At 49.7% G+C, this 16,140-nt stretch overlaps 3 protein-coding genes across 3 annotated transcripts; 1 reads left to right on the forward strand and 2 right to left on the reverse strand.

Annotated features, from left to right (window-relative positions):
- Positions 1–571: 571 nt before the first annotated feature.
- Rnf39 (ring finger protein 39) lies at positions 572–6,252 on the forward strand. The gene is made up of 4 exons (XM_057751516.1): positions 572–1,310; positions 3,008–3,030; positions 3,419–3,510; positions 5,044–6,252. Exons 1-4 carry the CDS (start codon positions 948–950, stop codon positions 5,622–5,624), a joined length of 1,059 nt encoding a protein of 352 aa, XP_057607499.1. The 5' UTR covers positions 572–947; the 3' UTR covers positions 5,625–6,252.
- An 88-nt stretch (positions 6,253–6,340) lies between these two features.
- Ppp1r11 (protein phosphatase 1 regulatory inhibitor subunit 11) lies at positions 6,341–9,741 on the reverse strand. The gene is made up of 3 exons (XM_057751517.1): positions 9,471–9,741; positions 7,913–8,021; positions 6,341–7,502 (listed from the first exon to the last, which is right to left on the reverse strand). The coding sequence occupies exons 1-3, from the start codon at positions 9,537–9,539 to the stop codon at positions 7,300–7,302; spliced, it is 381 nt and encodes a 126-aa protein (XP_057607500.1). The 5' UTR covers positions 9,540–9,741; the 3' UTR covers positions 6,341–7,299.
- Positions 9,742–11,406: 1,665 nt separating this feature from the next.
- On the reverse strand, positions 11,407–15,969 carry Polr1h (RNA polymerase I subunit H). Its single transcript, XM_057751682.1, has 4 exons — positions 15,630–15,969; positions 15,295–15,395; positions 15,020–15,129; positions 11,407–11,777 (listed from the first exon to the last, which is right to left on the reverse strand). Exons 1-4 carry the CDS (start codon positions 15,763–15,765, stop codon positions 11,753–11,755), a joined length of 372 nt encoding a protein of 123 aa, XP_057607665.1. The 5' UTR covers positions 15,766–15,969; the 3' UTR covers positions 11,407–11,752.
- Between the last annotated feature and the right edge of the window lie 171 nt (positions 15,970–16,140).

The following is a 16,140-nucleotide window of genomic DNA, read 5'->3' on the forward strand; positions in this document are numbered from 1 at the left end:
AGGTATGGTCTACTTTTGATGGTCCAGGTTTGGGTCTCAGCAGTTGATAGAGGTAATTGTCAGGTACAAAGAGAAAGAGAGAGAGAGAGAGAGAGAGAGAGAGAGAGAGAGAGAGAGAGAGAGAGAGAGAGAGAGAAAGTTGAAAATAAGAACACAAAGGAAAATAGAAAAAATAGAAACTTCTGGAGAGAAGGGGACTGAGAGAGAATTCGGAACCCTAACCTGAGAGGCAGGAATGTAGGCGCCTGCTTCCAGCCCTTATCCCAAAGCCTGGGTGTCCCCAGACCTTAATAGGCAAGGCAGGAAGATGAGGCGCCAGGAGTGATAGCCACATGCCAACACTCAAAGGCCTGCCAGAGCCACACAGTCCAGGACCTGAGCTTCCGGGCTCCTAACCCACAGAGGTAGGTGTGCCAACCACCTGTGATGACTCATTCTCTGGCGATGCAGGCAACGCATGCCAAGAGCGAGCCTGGGCACCCTGCCCACCAAAAGACACACCACAGGCTAAGGGGGTGATTCGCGTTATTCAGGGAATCACTCACGGGGTCTACCAAATCCAACATTGCCACCTTGCCCACAGAGCATGCCCTGGTGCTCACCTTCTAAGCTCTGGGACCTAGGTATCTCAGTCTCTACACTCTGTTCCCCAAAACCTAACTAAGAAAGCGGGAGAACCAGATGGGGCATTACGCAAGGTTTGCTGTTTACCTCTTGCATGGGGCCTCCTCCCTCCCTATAAAACCTGACATGGTGAGGAGACGCGCTGAGTCTGATCTGGTTAAGCGAGGCAGCCCGGGAGAGGGGTAGAGAGGAGGTGTGAAGTGAATGAGGGAGGCGCAGCGAGGGGCTTCGAGTCAGCACGCAGCGGGGGTGGTCCGCCACCTGCGCCCGCGGGGGCGGCTGCTACGGTCGCGGGCCAGGGTGCGTCCGGACCCCGGATTTCCATGGAGGCTCCCGAGCTGGGCCCGGGGTTGGTGGAGCGTCTGGAGCAGTTGGCGACGTGTCCGCTGTGCGGGGGCCCCTTCGAGGACCCAGTGCTGCTGGCGTGCGAGCACAGCTTCTGTCGTGCGTGCTTGGCGCGCTGCTGGGGGACCCCGGCGGCGCCGGGCTCGGAGGCGGCACCCCCTTCCTGCCCCTGCTGTGGCCAGCCGTGTCCCCGACGCAGCCTGAGGTCCAACGTGCGTCTGGCAGTGGAGGTGCGCATCAGCCGTGGACTGCGTGAGAAACTGGCGGAGCCGGGGGCCCGAACTGGGAGACGACGCGGGGGCCGCATCCCCACCATGGGCTGCCTGGACCCACATGGAGAGGTAAGGAGGTCAGCCTTCTTCGCGGGTCCAGGTTGTTGGTGAAGAAGAGGTTTGTGGGTGTCCTAGCAAAGGTGGACGCCGTGCTTTTAACTTTAAAGCCCTTAAAGGGAATATGGGTAGTAGACAGCTTGGCACCGGGAAGGCAGAAGCAGGAGGATTGCTGCAAATTCAAGACCATCTTGGTACACAAAGCGAGTTCCAACCCAGAGATGGTTACATAGAAAAGAGAGAGGAATTTAAAATAAAAATTTTAAGAGAGGGAGGGAAAGAGAAAAAAGGGGGGAAATGGAGGGAGGGAGGGAAGAAGAGAGAGAGAGAGAGTCTTGAGTGAACAATTTGAGAAAGGAAGTTAGGAAAAGTTTAAGGAGTTGACATTTCTCGGGAGAGGAGGAGGACAACGACGGACAGACGCCTGGAATCTTATCAGTGGAGCTGGAGGTTAAGATGTTGTAGAGGCAGAAACTGGTGGTAGATAGAAGCCTCCTGCCTGCAAGAAGCATGGAAATTGGAGCCGGGGCTAAGCGGACTCACCGGTGGGAGACAGAAAGGGGGAAGGGGGAGAGGCGAACAGACACCCGGGTTAGGGCGAGGAGGAGCCCAGGGAGGGTGGAGATAGGGCCGAATGAACAGAGTCACTGAAGACAAAGTTGAGACTAGGTGCATAAAAATAGGGATGGGAAAGGAAGAGACTGGCAGATGAGGTGGGGGCATGATGGGCAGATGCAAACTTCGCAAGTGAGGCAGGGTTCCCCTCACAAGCTCTAGCTGAGCTGTGAGTTGTTATTGTTCTCAGCTCCTCCCAGGTCCCCAGGCACGGGCGGAAACAGGCGGAGGCGAGGTCCGGGTGAGCAGCTGGCAGGCCTCTGGCTGATTTCCACGTTGCAACCCTACAATCTCCCCACTAGGCCCTCCCTGGGTCCCTTTGGACATCAACCACTCCCATTCCTTGCAGTACCTCAAGGGTATCGCATCTGGTTTATTTCCCCTTAGCAGCCCTCCTGCTCTGGGTCCTGCTCCCGCCCTTTGAAGACTGCACAGACCTAATTAGTCTAGGTGTAATTGCCGTCCTCTCTTTTCTCCCTCGCCACACTGGCCTCTCCAGCCATCCTCTCTGGGCAACAGAAAAAAGGGAAGGAGGGCAGCCCCGGTGTTTGGAGGGGAGAGAATCCAGCGCCCTCTTCTGGCTGTCATGATTCTCTATGAAATCTGAAGGGCCTCTCGGGACGCTTCTGAGTTCAGGGACCTGAGGGTAAAGATGACATAAAACAAAGAGCCCAATAAACGCCACTGAGCTTTTAAGGCAAGAGGGGAAGCAGCTTTATTGTGAGGCTTTTATATAACAACTCTTAACTCAAGGAATATGGGTGTGTGTTCCCTTTTTATGGTGAAGGGGTGGACAGACATTTGTCCGGAACACACGCAAGAAGCTGGTGTGTGGAGACTGAGGAAGGGAGAACCCTTGGAGGATGGAGCTAAGAGCGTGAGGAGGAAGTGATTTTGGAGTGCGCAGAAAGGAAGGCCATGAAAAAAGAGTGGAGAACAGAAGAGAAAAATGGAGCAGAGGGAGGAAAGAAAGACCATTTTAAGAGGTGGTGGGGAGGGGTAACAACCACTCAGCGCTCGCCTGAGGTGGAGAGGAGGAAGCCTCACGATATGAACCTGACACTCACACCCATGTTTTCTTCTGCCCATACCAGGATATGAGGAAGACATGGAGGCGGTGAGTTCCATTTTCACTGTTTCTTCCTTCCAACTACCTGCAACAGTAACCATCACCTCCTCTCCAGACTCAGATCTTTGTCTCTTCTGGAGTATAGCCACACCTGTTTCTGTTAAGAGCAAGTGGGTTAGGAATAGGGGTCCTTGGAATCATCATCAAAAGACAGGAAGGGAGCTGGAGAGATGGCTCAGAGGTTAAGAGCACTACCTGCTCTACCAAAGGTCCTGAGTTCAATTCCCAGCAACCACATGGTGGCTCACAACCATCTGTAATGGGGTCTGGTGCCCTCTTCTGGCCTGTAGACACACACACACATACAGAATATTGTATACATTAAAAAAAAGACAGGGAGGCTGATAAGTTCCTGACCCTTCCTTCTTCTGTGCAGATTTGAGGTTCCAGCACCCAAGTCATCTATCTCAGACGAGGACCTTCCTGAAGATTACCCTGTGGTGAAAAACATGCTCCACAGACTGACAGGTGAGGAGGGAGGAGGCGGGATCTGTGCTGTTTGCTCCCTGTCAGCTGTCAAAAATGGCCAAGCCCCTTTTGGCATCCGTATCAGCTTCGGTTTCCTGGGGCCAAAATAACAAAGTGCCACAAACGGGCGACTTGAGCAACCCCCACACTTCAAAGTATAGAAGTAGGAGTGTGAAGGCTCCGGAAGCCTCAGCACTCCCTTGACCTACAGAGAGTCTTCCCTGGGCTTTATTCTGTGCATCTGTCTCTGTGTCCAAGTGTCTCTTCTCCCTTTTAAGGTAGCAGTCATACTGCATCTGGGTCCACCTAATGATCTCAGTTCTTACCTGATTACCTTTGGGAAAATCCTTTTCCTGCATAGGGTAAATTCAGGAACAAATTAGGGAACAAAATTGAAACTCCCCCTCCCCCACAACACACACACCTTTTAAAACAGTGTCTTCCTATGTGTCCTAGGCTGATGTAGAACTCTGATCCTTCCTGTCTCTGCCTTTAATGTGTAGAGGCTATGAGCATGTAATACCACACCTGGCCAGGAAGCATGGTTTAACTCAGAAAAATAGCCTTATTCTTTGGTGTGCACCCAAACAATACAAGGTTGCCCCCAGGAATCCCTGCTGCCACTGACTGTCTCCCATTGCTTTTCGTGAGAAGGGTCCCAAGACTCCAGCATCTCCTACCCCTTTGCCCATTCCCAAGGTAGCTTTCCATGCGTTACCATACCTACCCCTTAGTCACACATCCATCCCACTTAATCCAAACTGCTCTTAATCCAGAAGAAAGCTCAGTGGTCTTTCTGGTACCTTTGGAGATCTCTGTCTCTTCTCTGGCCACACCTTCCATAGAAATGGGCCTGTCCGGTTCCTGCCCCTGCGAGGGTTAGTGGTCTGGTTTTACTGGATACCTTGGAGTCCTCCCTTTGCCCCTCCTTTAATCAAGTTGGTTCCTATCCAGTATCAGTCTCTCTCAGTAGTCTTACTGACCTGGCTCCCATGCTCCACCCAGATGCTACAGATTCGAGGTTTTATGTTTCATTTTGTTTTGATACAGGGTCATAACTATGTAGCCATAGCTGGTCTGGAATTTGCTGTGCAGACTGGCCTCGAACTCACAGAGAGCTGCCCTCTCTGCCACCCAAGGGCTGGCATTAAAGGCATGTACCCCCACAATCCGGCTTGTAGATGGTTGCAGTATTAGTCCTCATTCTCCCTAGAAGTCCAGTCAGCTACTTTTCCTCCACCAACACCAGAAACCAGACAGTCTTCTCTCCTGTCTCCACGCAGTGGTCCCTGCCCTGGACCAGCATGGTCCTTGTCCAAGTCCAGTTCCACAAAAGTGGTGCATCATAGCACCCGGTGGCCTGCCTCCACCTGCTCTGTGCCTTAGTTCTTTCTGATCCCAGTCGCCCTTTGAGCTGTCTAGGGAACTCAAGCGCTTCTTTCTCCTAAATGCCCTCACGGTCTCTTCCCTACCCTTCTCGTTCTGGACTCTATAAACTTCCCATGTGGGGTTTCCTCTGCCTCTCTTCTGCAGCTGACCTGACGCTTGACCCTCGCACTGCACACCGTGGTCTGCTCATCTCCTCTGACTACCGCGGCGTGAGTTTGGCTCCACCTGGAACGCCAGAGCCCCTGGACAGTCCAGCGCGCTTTGACCAACTCCCAGCCGTGCTGGGTGCACAGGGCTTCGCTTCAGGCCGCCACTGCTGGGAGGTGGAGACCCTGGAGGGCGCGTCCTTCAGAGACTCTACCTCGGAGAATGAGGACACAGGGGAGAGCTGCTATGCCGTGGGCGCGGCCGGGGAATCTGTGACGCGCAAGGGCCTCATCAAGCTGTGCCCATCCGAGGCTGTATGGGCCGTGGAGGGCCGCGGCGGCCGCCTATGGGCGCTCACGGCCCCAGAGCCCACTCTGCTAGGCGGCGCCAGGCCGCCGCCGCAGCGCATTCGTGTGGACTTGGACTGGGAGCGGGGCCGTGTAGCCTTCTATGACGGCCGCTCATTGGACTTGCTCTTCGCCTTCCAGGCGCCGGGACCACTCGGGGAGCGCATCTTCCCGCTGCTGTGCACTTATGATCACCACGCCCCGCTGCGCATCGTGCCTGGAGAAGGCTGAGCGTCTGGTCCCCTACCTCTTACCCTAGCTTATACCGGATGCCTTGAGGCCACTTCTCTCTGGTGCAGAAATCCCCACCTATTTCACTGATCATGTCTGTACACCTGTCGCAGCAGGGGTACTAATAAGTACCCTTTACCAACTTACATTCTTTTTCCCAAAGCAAGACCCAAACTGGCTTGTACATTCGTGCCTTTAAGCCAGTCTGATCCTGTGTCTCCATGTCCTAACTCAACCTTTTGAGTTCCCTTTCTGTATCATTCCAGGCAGGGATAGAGAAAGGCTCTGCACCACCAGTCCTGCGTTTACCTCTAATCTTAAAGGGCTCAGGGCCTGATCCACAGCAGAAAGGCTGGAGCCTTCTGAGGTCCACTCTGAGGATTCCCCTCAAGAAAAGTCCTCCTAAAATAAGATGCTTAACTCATAACCTAAGCCCCTCAGATCCAAAGCCTAAAATATAAATTTTGGGATATATATGCAAGCCAGTCCACGCTCTACATTTATGACTTTTTTATGCTCATAGCCTTTTTCCTTTACCTAAACACCTTCTTGGAACTTCATCTTGCACACAAAGAACCAATGGTGCTACCCCCCTTCTCAATCTGGGAGCAACCCAGGCATCCGAAACATCCTTGTATAGTCTCCCATTCTCCCCATGTGTATAAATGGGCCTGTATTTAACACATTGTGTAATGTTAGGTTATTTATTTTGTGCATCTGTGGCAATAAATGAGATCTCAGTGGTGGCATGGGCTTTGCTGATCTCGGTACTGTGCACAGCTGGAGGCCTGGAGGACAATGCCAGCACCAGTGGGGGAGGGCTGAGAGCAAGACACCTGGGTTGGTAGAGACATCAAAGCCTAGGCAGGAAAGGAGGAGTGCTCTGCGGGGCCTGTCCCTCACCTCTTTGCTCTCTCCCTCTTTCCTTTTAGAGACCCAGGCCCCTTGGACAACAGCGCTGAAGCTCAAAGATTAAAGGTTGAGAAAATCATTGGCTCTAAGTCACTGGTCTCAGCCAGCTCTGTCAGAAATGTTATATTCAGGTCATGACTATTTTGGAGTCCACTTTCCATTATAGATGTGACTGACAAAGACCTCTCCTAACTCCTTTTGAGGGCCAGAAGGGGTATGTAGGAGCGGAAGGGCTGGGGAACCCTATGGTCTGGTCTCCATAAATCCTTGAATCCCACAGGCAAGGACTAAGACTTAGGATAACTGCATAAGTGGAAGAACCGTAGCCAGGATTATATGCAGAGCTGGGGTGCAAGATTGCCTGGAATCTGAGTGGGGTCCTGGCAGTGAAAGCTGGGACTGTTGAAAACCCAGTTTAAGAGCTTGGGACTCAAGCTAAGGGTGCAGGTGGCCAAGATAACTGGATCCCAGGACAGGTAGTTTGGCAGTGAGAACAAAAGGGACAAACTGAGACCAAGACGCCTGGATCCCAGGCACGGGGGAAACCGTAGGGAAAAAGGGGCTGGGAGAACCCAGAAGCCTGGGTTCTGTAACAGCAGCAAGTCAGAATTCCAGGGTCTCTATCCACCCTCCTCTTCCTCTTCTCTATCAGGCAGGAGAGGGAAGGAGGGGGCAGGAGAAGGGATCAGACCATGGGTTGAGTCCCCATGTAGCCAGATGGATACATTTGGGGCCAGGCAGACCAATGAACAGGGAGAGGGATTTAGTGCTGCATAGGTCCTGGAGGGGGCTGAGAGGGGTCAGGAGGCTGTGGGGGAGTGGTTGGGGTGGGTCCTGGGGTTGTATGACGCCGTCCTTTGCGGTGACCCCGTACACAGTGCGTATGACCACAGCCTTCCTCTTCATCCTCTTCACTCTCGGTGGAGCTCTCACCAAAGGCCCGAGGTTTCTCATAAATACAGCAGCCTGGATGGAGAGGGAGGAAACCAGTTAAAAAGGATGAAGAATACAATGTTCAGTCCGTTCCATTTCCTCCACATCTGTGTGAAAATTCTCTCCCAGCACTGTCTGCTCTTACCTTCCAGGATCCGACCTTCTTAGTCCTCCCCCCCCCCACCGCAGGGACTCAGGCACCCATGTTCCTTGTCTCTTCAGAGAATCAGAAGCACCTTTCTCCCACTCTGTCATGGCTTCCCCACAGACTTGCTAACTCATAGTTTTATCACCCCCATCTATTTTCCTTTCCAACCAAGAAAATAAGAGAACTGTAGCATCTGGGAGGCAGGGGCTAAGAACTGAGGCATCTGGGAGGCAGGGGTTTGGGACTGTGGCATCTGGGAGGGAGGGGCTCCGGCCACTGGGCTGCCAGCACTCACACTTTGATGAGCGGCGCCCCATGTGCTCATTGTCCACAGTGTCACTCGTCCATTCCACCTTCTTCTCTGGCTTCCGTTTCCGAAGTTTAATGGTTAGGCTCCGATTCTCCTGTAAGGTGAAGAGGTATGGGCCCATCTAGCTAATCTCCTCTTGACCTTTCCTGTTTCCCCAGGAACCTCTTCTCTCTTCCCTGGCTCAGTCAGTACCACACACCACGTCACTGGAGGAGCCAGGTGCTGGGAGCCGAAACAGAACGTGTTTTTGACCAGTGCATGAGGAATATCAATTCCTGTTCTTGATAACTACTAGTATGCAAAAAAAACAATTCTTAACCCTGGGAAGGTGCCTGCAAGTCTTCAAAGGAAAACACAACCCTCCCTGTTTCTTCGTCTTTGTTCTACAGCATCCTTGGTGGTATTAGTACAAGAAAGTTATTTTCTCAGTTCCCTGTGGCTGGTCTTCAGCCTCCCTTTCTTTCTCCATACATCTTATTCATGCTCTCTCTAGAGGATTGCAAGCGTGTAATCCTAGGACTTAGGAGACTGAGACAGAAGCCAGTCCCTGCAAAGTGATAAAGCTTTTTTCTTTCAAAAACAAAATAAAAATTAAAAAAAATAAAGCAGGGCTACAGAGACAGCTCTGTTGGTAAAGAGCTTTCCTGAGTTTGGTTCCTAGAATCCATATTTTAAAAAGGAAGTCAGATGTAGTGGTGGTGGTGTATGTCTGCAATCCCAGTACTGGAGACGTCGAGAGAAGCAGATCTCTCGCTAGCCGGCCTAGCTGATTTGGGCAGCTCCAGAAAAAATGATTCTCTCTCAAATCAACAAGGGGGAAAAAAAGAGGGATAGACTGTGCCTGAGAAACATCCAAGGTTGGCTTCTGCCTCCTCATTCATCTGAACAAGCAAAATAAAACAAGAATCCAAAACTGTCCTTTTCCAAAGAAAGCCTTCATTCGTAACTCTCTCATCTTCAAGTCCAGGGCTCTCTGCATCCTGCCATCTCTTGTAGTAATTATTAACCTACTAAGCTCCTTCAACTCAGACATTAAACTCAACGCATCTTTCTCCCTTCGAAAGCAATTTAACTTGATTTTGCAAAAAATGTATTTGCTCATTTGCTTCTCTCCCCTCTGACTTGTCAAAACTACCTTCACCTTATTTTCTTTCCTCATTCCCTCCACTTAAACAGGCACCCATTCCATGACTATCTATTGGTAAGTACTCGTTCTTTACGTTTGCCTCCAAAACCATGCTTTCTCAAATGGCCTTTCATTTCTTCCTAGTATCCTCCTTGCTCCTTAACCCAGTTTCCGTTTATTACGTACATGGATCCCCACTCCAAATCCTAACACCTATGCCCTAACCGTAACTGCGGATTAAAGGTTCCTTGGCCACTTTCACGATTTCAGCCGCTCCAAACATCCCATTCCCTTTCGATTTTCCTAAGAGTCAACCCCACATGTCCCAGATCCCAAGCCCTCCAACTTTCCAAACCCCTGTTTCCCTCCCAGTACCTCCCAGACCCCTAAATAGGCCCCCCCGCCCGCCTTTCTCACGGGCTCGGTTGTCACGGTAACCGTTGTCTCAGTGACGGTCTCACTCAGCCCGGCCCCTGCCTCCGCCATGGCTAAAGCGAAAAGCGAGGAAGCGGGATGAGACACCCTTCCCTTTTTCTGCGCCTCTGAGAGCTAAGAGATCCGGTACACGATTCGGAGTAGTGGCCAGGATACTCTGGCTTCTTTTTCTCCCCGCTTCCTCCAGGGCCTCTGCTTCCCCACCCCTGGGGATAACCTGTCCAACCCCACTTCCGGCCTTTCACTTCCGGGTGTGACGCATGCTGCAGGACCCAGTTTCCCTTCACCAGCACCGCTTGACTAAAGCGCAGGCGTCACCAGATTAGTTCCGCCGTACTGTAGCAGTGCGCAGACGCCGCCGCCGCAGTTAGCAGAGTGACGTCACGGAGGGGCGGGGCCAACTGGCCCAGGTCCTAAGTTCATTGGAGGAGGGGCAGTTCCGGGTTGCGGGTCGCTGAGGAAGTGAGGTCGATGTGCTGTTCTGCACCTCTTCCCTTGTCGGCTTTATCAATAAGCCTGGGTAGAAAAGTTAAGTGGGACTCAGCCAAGTTCCGTTTTCTTATCATCTATCGAGAAATGGTTTTCCAGGAGCAGGAAATGCACTGGGTACTAGTCCTCTGCCTGTCTGCAGGTCCTGGAGCGAGGGTACACTAAACTTTGGAGTCTTCCAACCATATGAGATACCCAGACTGCCATTTAGCTCCCAGTTTGAGGAATACGAAGGCTAGGCTGCGGGGCAGGGCAACATTCAAATACATGTGGTTAGATTTTGTTTAATCTCTCAATATCCATCCATACCCATCCAAAAATCCCAGCTTTTCCTTACAAAGAGGAACTAAGATTTAGATAGGATGTGTGTGTGTGTATTATTTGTATTGACTTTGTGATAGTTAACATTACAATTAGAGTTACTATGCTTGGGAAAACAAAAAAATGCCTCTAACATGTAAGCCCCTAGCTTACCTTACCAGTTCTCTGTGCTCTCCCTTTTCCTAGAGTTAAAGACTATTCTCCTCCCCTCCCCACCCCGACAGGGTTTCTCTGTGTAGCCCAGGAACGCGCTCTGTAGACCAGGCTGGCCTCTGCCTCCTAAGTGTTGTGATCAAAGGCCTACACCACCACTCTGTAAAGACTATTCTTTTTTTTTTTTTTTTTGGTTTGTTTCGAGACAGGGTTTCTCTGTGGTTTTGGATCCTGTCCTGGAACTAGCTCTTGTAGACCAGGCTGGTCTCGAACTCACAGAGATCCGCCTGCCTCTGCCTCCCAAGTGCTGGGATTAAAGGCGTGCGCCACCACCACCCGGCCTGTAAAGACTATTCTTAAATAGACAGATCTTGTAAAATCTGCAACAGGTCATAAGACTAATTGCTATTTCTGCTTTTGTAATCAAACTCTGCTCAACAGCAAGACGTATTAAAATTAGACCCTGCCTCCTTGTAGAGAATATATGTAATTTTGTGGGGTTTGACTTTATAAGCCTTGGGTTGATGACTGGATGCTGCATCTTGGGAGTGCTCTTGGTTGCAATCCTGGTGCCATGAGTATCTAGTACCAGAATTTAATAAAGCTTCTTATTAAAATGTATTCATGGTCATTGTGAATCTCTGAGTTACCCCAGACCCAAACAGCTTCATTCCAGACTCCATTATTTTATCCTTACAGCTTTTTCTTTTTTACAACCATATCCTAGGTCATTTAAATTTTCTTTGGAGTAAGACAGATTATTGTTATTTTTGGTTTTAGGCATCTTGTTCGGTAGCTCTGGCTGGCTTTGAATTCCTTATACAGTTCACTGTTCTCAAGCTTGAAACCTTCTTGCCTCTACCCCTGAAGTGCTGGGATTACAGGGCATATGCCACGAGCCTGGCCAGAGTAAGATTATGAATAACACACATAACGTCAAAGTTTCATAGAAAACATAACTTTAGTAAATTCAGCTTGGGGAAGGAATGCTTTGGGGGTGATGATCTTTTTTTTTTTTTTTTTTTTCTTTTTTTGGTTTTGGTTTTTCGAGACAGAGTTTTCTGTAGCTCTGGAGCCTGTCCTGGAACTAGCTGTTGTAGACCAGGTTGGCCTCAAACTCACAGAGATCCACCTGCCTCTGCCTCCCGAATGCTGGGATGAAAGGTGTGTCACCACCGCCCAGCTGGGGGTGATAATCTTATTCTGAGAACATAGCACTGTACCCAGAGGGGAGGGAGGCCTCAAAGGACTATCTTCACCTCCCAAGAGGAAGAGCAGTGTTGCTGAGTTGCCAGGAGAGATCAAGAATCTTCCTTTTCCTGAAACCTATGGAGAAAGAAAGGACTTGTTATATTTAACCAAAGAGAATTTCTAGCAGTGTGAGATGAGATAAAAACCCATGAAGGACTTTTTCTTATGACAGAGATGGGTGAGCTTCCCCTAAACAATCCTTCAACTCTAATCTTAATGTAACTAATACCTGATTATTACCTTCAAGTATGCAAAAATTTCCCAGGACAGAGATCTATCTCAAAGAACCCTACTTATGCCGGAAATGCAGAATTCATCCAGACCTTAAAAAACCAAAGTTTGCTGGGCAGTGGTGGTACACACCTTTACTCCCAGCACTTGAGAGACAGCCGGATCTCTGTGAGTTCAAGGCCAGCCTGGTCTACAGAGAGCTCCAGGACGAGTTCCAAAGCTACAGAGAAACCCTGTCTTACCCCCCCCCCACCTCCAAAACAGGAAACCAAAATTCAGTCATACAGTCAAAATTTACAAAGTGAAAAAGTACCATGAGAAAGTCAGCAGAAATAGACAGCATCAGACCCACAAAAAACAGTGGGTATCAGAAATTACCACACACAGAGAAACATGTCTAATATATTTAATACAAATTTAAAGTAAAAGGAGCAATTTAAAATCATTAATGGGAGCTGGAGAGACGGTTCAGTGGTTAAGAGCACTCGTTGCTCTTGCAGAGAATCCAGGTTTGATTTCTAGCACCCACATGATTGTTCACAACCACCTGTAACTCCAGTCCCAAGGAATCTGACATATTTTTGCCTTCTGTGGGTACCAGGCATGTACATGGTACACTTACAAACATGTAAGTGAAACACTCATACACATAATGTTATAATAAAATGATTGAAATTTTTAAAATGACAATTTAGTTCAGATGATTCATGAGGTTTGAAAAAAGTAGTTTAAAAATAAAATAAAATAAATTGAGACTCAAAAATAAGAAAAATATAGCAGTAACTAAGGGGCTGAGGAGATGGCTCAGGTGGTAAAGAGTCTGCTGCACATACATGAGCACTTGAGCTTGGATTCCCAGCACCCATTTGAAAATAAAGAAAATGCTGGTGTCACGGTCACATACACAGACTGGACTCCAGTTGAACTGGGAGGCACGGGACAAGGACAGACAGGATGTGAAGCACGATTAATAAAAACTCAGAGAAACTGGGGTTCAACCTGAAGGTCAGAAAAGCAAAGCAGCTAGCCAGTGGCTCTTCCCTCTACCTCAGTAGGAAAATGGCGACCCTGCCTCCAAGAATCTCAGAATGAGACTGTGTGAGAGCTGTCTCCTCCCATTTTACAATCCTCTCTAGTTCTGGAATCAAAGGCGTGCACCACCTGCTTTCTATGGCAACTAGTGTGGCTACTGGGATTAAAGGTGTGCATTACCACTACCTGTCTGTAAGGCTGACCAGAGGGGCTGTTTTACTCTCTGATTGTCAGGCAAGACTTATTTATTAAAATACAGATGAAATGCCACTACAAGGATGAATGTCCAAAGCTCATTGAGTAGCCAGCCCAGCCTGAGCTCCAGGTGGAGAGTTGGAAGTGATGGCACACACCATTAATCCCAGCACTCTGAAGGAAGGGGCAGATGGATATCTGTGAGTTTGAGGCCAACCTGGTCTACACAGAGTTCCACATTGACTAAGAATATAGTGAAACCCTATCACAAAACAGAAAGGTAGAGAGAGATAAAGACACTTGATGAAGCCACCCAGTGCCTAACTCTGGCCTCCATATGTACACTTGCACAAACATATGCACACGTCCACACGAACACATGAATACACCATACATCCTACACCCTCACCACCACATACACATACAGATTGAAGACAGACCTAATGATCTGAAGGAAAGACCTGGAGCGGTTACCCAGAAGACAATATAAGCAGAAACGGGATAGAAGATACAGAAGACAAGACGAGAACTGTGGAAGTCTAATAACTAATCTGAGAGCATGGGGGACAAGCAACACTGCAATGAGATAACAGCCGATAAATTTAATTCTCAGCTTCAGAAAGCCTACTAAGGGGCTGGACATGTAGTTCAGTTGGTAGAATGCTTATGTAGCTCTCATGAAGCTCTGGGTTGAATCTTCAAGACGATAAGAAACAGCTCTGGTGGCACATGCCTATAATCTGGAATCCTTGCATTTGAGAGGTGGAAACAGGAGGATAAGAAAATAAAAAAGAAAGGGGAAAGTGTAAATAGAAGAGAGCTCAGGGTACAGTTGAGGGCAGAGCACTTCCTTTGCATGCCCGAGGCCCTGGAATAAAGCTGGCAGTACCCCAGGAAGAAGGAAAACAATAACAAAAAGCAAAAATACAGAAAGCCACAAGCTCATGTTCTACAGTGGAACTAGACAACAACTATTCAGGCCATGTTCTTTGAATCATGCAAGATTAATTATATACAGTCACCCCTTTTGTGATGGAAGATTTCATCATATCATACCACTGTGCAAACCAATGTCTGTGTTTTAGAATTTCCTTCCAGGTAGCTTTTGGTGTGTGTGTGTGTGACAGAGTCTCGGTGTAGCCCAGGCTGGCCTTGAATGAATAATCCTCCTCCAGGTCACCACACCCAGCTTTCCTTTATCTTAAAAGATTTAGTTCACTGGCTGTGAAAAGAGTAAGGGGGCTGTCCAGATAGCTCAGCAGTTAAGAGCTCACACTGTTGCAGAGGATCCAAGTTCATTTCTCAGCACCCACATCCAACTGCTCACAACTACCTGTGTCTCCAGCTCCAGGGGATTTAACATCTCCTGCTTATTTGAATATGCACCTAAAAACACCTACAAACAACTAAAACGAAAACATCTTTTTAACAAGTCAGGTGAAGTGGCAAATGCATGAATCTCAGCATTTAGGAAGCAGAGGCAAGCCAGGCAATGGTGGCGCACACCTTTAATCCCAGCACTCAGGAGGCAGAGGCAGGCGGATCTCTGAGTTTGAGGCCAGCCTGGTCTACAAGAGCTAGTTCCAAGACAGGCTCTAATCTAAAGCTACAGAGAAACCTGTCTCGAAAAACAAACAAACAAAAGAGGCCAACCTGGGCTGTAAGGTTGGGTGAGAGTTCAAGGCTAGCCTGGGTATATATAGTGATCACCTATCTCAAAAAACACAAGTAATAAAAAAAGGGCTACAAGCCTCCTTATTATGGACTGGACCAAATGAAATACTTAGTACCAGTCTGTCAGTGCTTTTGTTGTTTGCACTGAGAAAGGGCGGGAGGGGGTGAGGGAGGAAGATTCTCACCTGCAGTTGACACAGGTATAGAAGACAGTCTGTCCTTCATCAGCTGAGCGCATCTGTCTGGTGTGGTACGCCATTCCCTCATGACCACATCGAGGGCAGCGCCTGTCAACCTAGGACGAAGCAGATGGGTTATAGAGACCTAGTCACAATAAGTCTCTGCTTTGTACAGCAATCAGACGATTACACCTCCCAGAAATTCTCCAGGAATGGAGTGCAAAACCATGTCTCCAGTCACCTGGCCATTGTTCTTTGGGAGCCAGTTCTTATCAACTTACCACTGGTCCCTGGGATTCAGGTCCTTCGTCCACAGATGTAGGTATGACCGTCCCCAGTTTGTGGAACACAACCGAGGTCTTCACAACCTTCCCTTCGAAATCTGCCCAGGAAGTAAAAAGTTAACATTAGAAAAAGCGGAGGAGGCCACAAATCCCAGCAACACTCTGGCAGGTGGGTCACATACCCCACTCGAGTTTCCTCCCTGGATCAGTCCGGCTGTCAGATTCCTGCTCTAGGTCTCGCCTATTAAGCCCAACCAGTGCTGAAGTAACCCCCACCACCCCAGCATGGACCCTTCCACTGCACCCTCGGCTGGGTGGTACTAACCCCTCACCTCGCACGTCTATGGAGAAGCCACAGCGAGGGCAGATGACAGTATCCTGAGCTCCGGGCAGCGGCAGGACCGAGCCGCAATCCGGGCAGAAATCCAAGTCTGATTGAAAATTGGAGTGGGGGCTGGCCAGTTCCATGGCAGATGAGCGAAGGGAAGTTTATTAGTGAGACACAGGGGTCTTGCCTTGGAGGTGGTGCAACGAGAACCCAGAGCCCGCCGAGGGCTAGAGCGCCGGCTCGCTGGAACGTCGGGCAGCGAGAACCCAGAGCCGGCCGAGGGCTAGAGCGCCGGCTCGCGGGGTGTCGGGCAGCGAGTGCGCCTGGCGGGCTAGAGCGCCCTCGCGTCCCGGCGGCTGTTGGGCCGTGACGTCATAATTAGTGGCGCTTCTGGTCGAGCGAGCGCTAGGGAGGGAGGCGAATCTCTAACGAAAGGGAATTGGAGGCCGCACAAGGTCCGGTAACTGTGACGTTGTCTCCGCCAAGGCGAGTAGCCAGGGTTGGACCGCCCGCTG

This window comes from Chionomys nivalis, chromosome 19 (genome assembly GCF_950005125.1).
Source record: "Chionomys nivalis chromosome 19, mChiNiv1.1, whole genome shotgun sequence".
Taxonomy (NCBI): Eukaryota; Metazoa; Chordata; class Mammalia; order Rodentia; family Cricetidae; genus Chionomys; species Chionomys nivalis.

Excerpts from the sequence above, each read along its gene's own strand:
- Rnf39 (XM_057751516.1), top strand. The coding sequence starts at position 948 with ATGGAGGCTCCCGAGCTGGGCCCGGGGTTGGTGGAGCGTCTGGAGCAG. Across the intron at positions 1,311-3,007 it reads GCCTGGACCCACATGGAGAG|GATATGAGGAAGACATGGAG; the intron begins GTAAGGAGGTCA and ends TGCCCATACCAG. Across the intron at positions 3,031-3,418 it reads ATGAGGAAGACATGGAGGCG|ATTTGAGGTTCCAGCACCCA; the intron begins GTGAGTTCCATT and ends TCTTCTGTGCAG.
- Ppp1r11 (XM_057751517.1), bottom strand. The coding sequence starts at position 9,539 with ATGGCGGAGGCAGGGGCCGGGCTGAGTGAGACCGTCACTGAGACAACG. Across the intron at positions 8,022-9,470 it reads TTACCGTGACAACCGAGCCC|GAGAATCGGAGCCTAACCAT; the intron begins GTGAGAAAGGCG and ends TTCACCTTACAG. Across the intron at positions 7,503-7,912 it reads GGGGCGCCGCTCATCAAAGT|GCTGCTGTATTTATGAGAAA; the intron begins GTGAGTGCTGGC and ends CTCTCCATCCAG.
- Polr1h (XM_057751682.1), bottom strand. The coding sequence starts at position 15,765 with ATGGAACTGGCCAGCCCCCACTCCAATTTTCAATCAGACTTGGATTTC. Across the intron at positions 15,130-15,294 it reads CTGAATCCCAGGGACCAGTG|GTTGACAGGCGCTGCCCTCG; the intron begins GTAAGTTGATAA and ends GCTTCGTCCTAG. Across the intron at positions 11,778-15,019 it reads TATACCTGTGTCAACTGCAG|GTTTCAGGAAAAGGAAGATT; the intron begins GTGAGAATCTTC and ends CTTTCTCCATAG.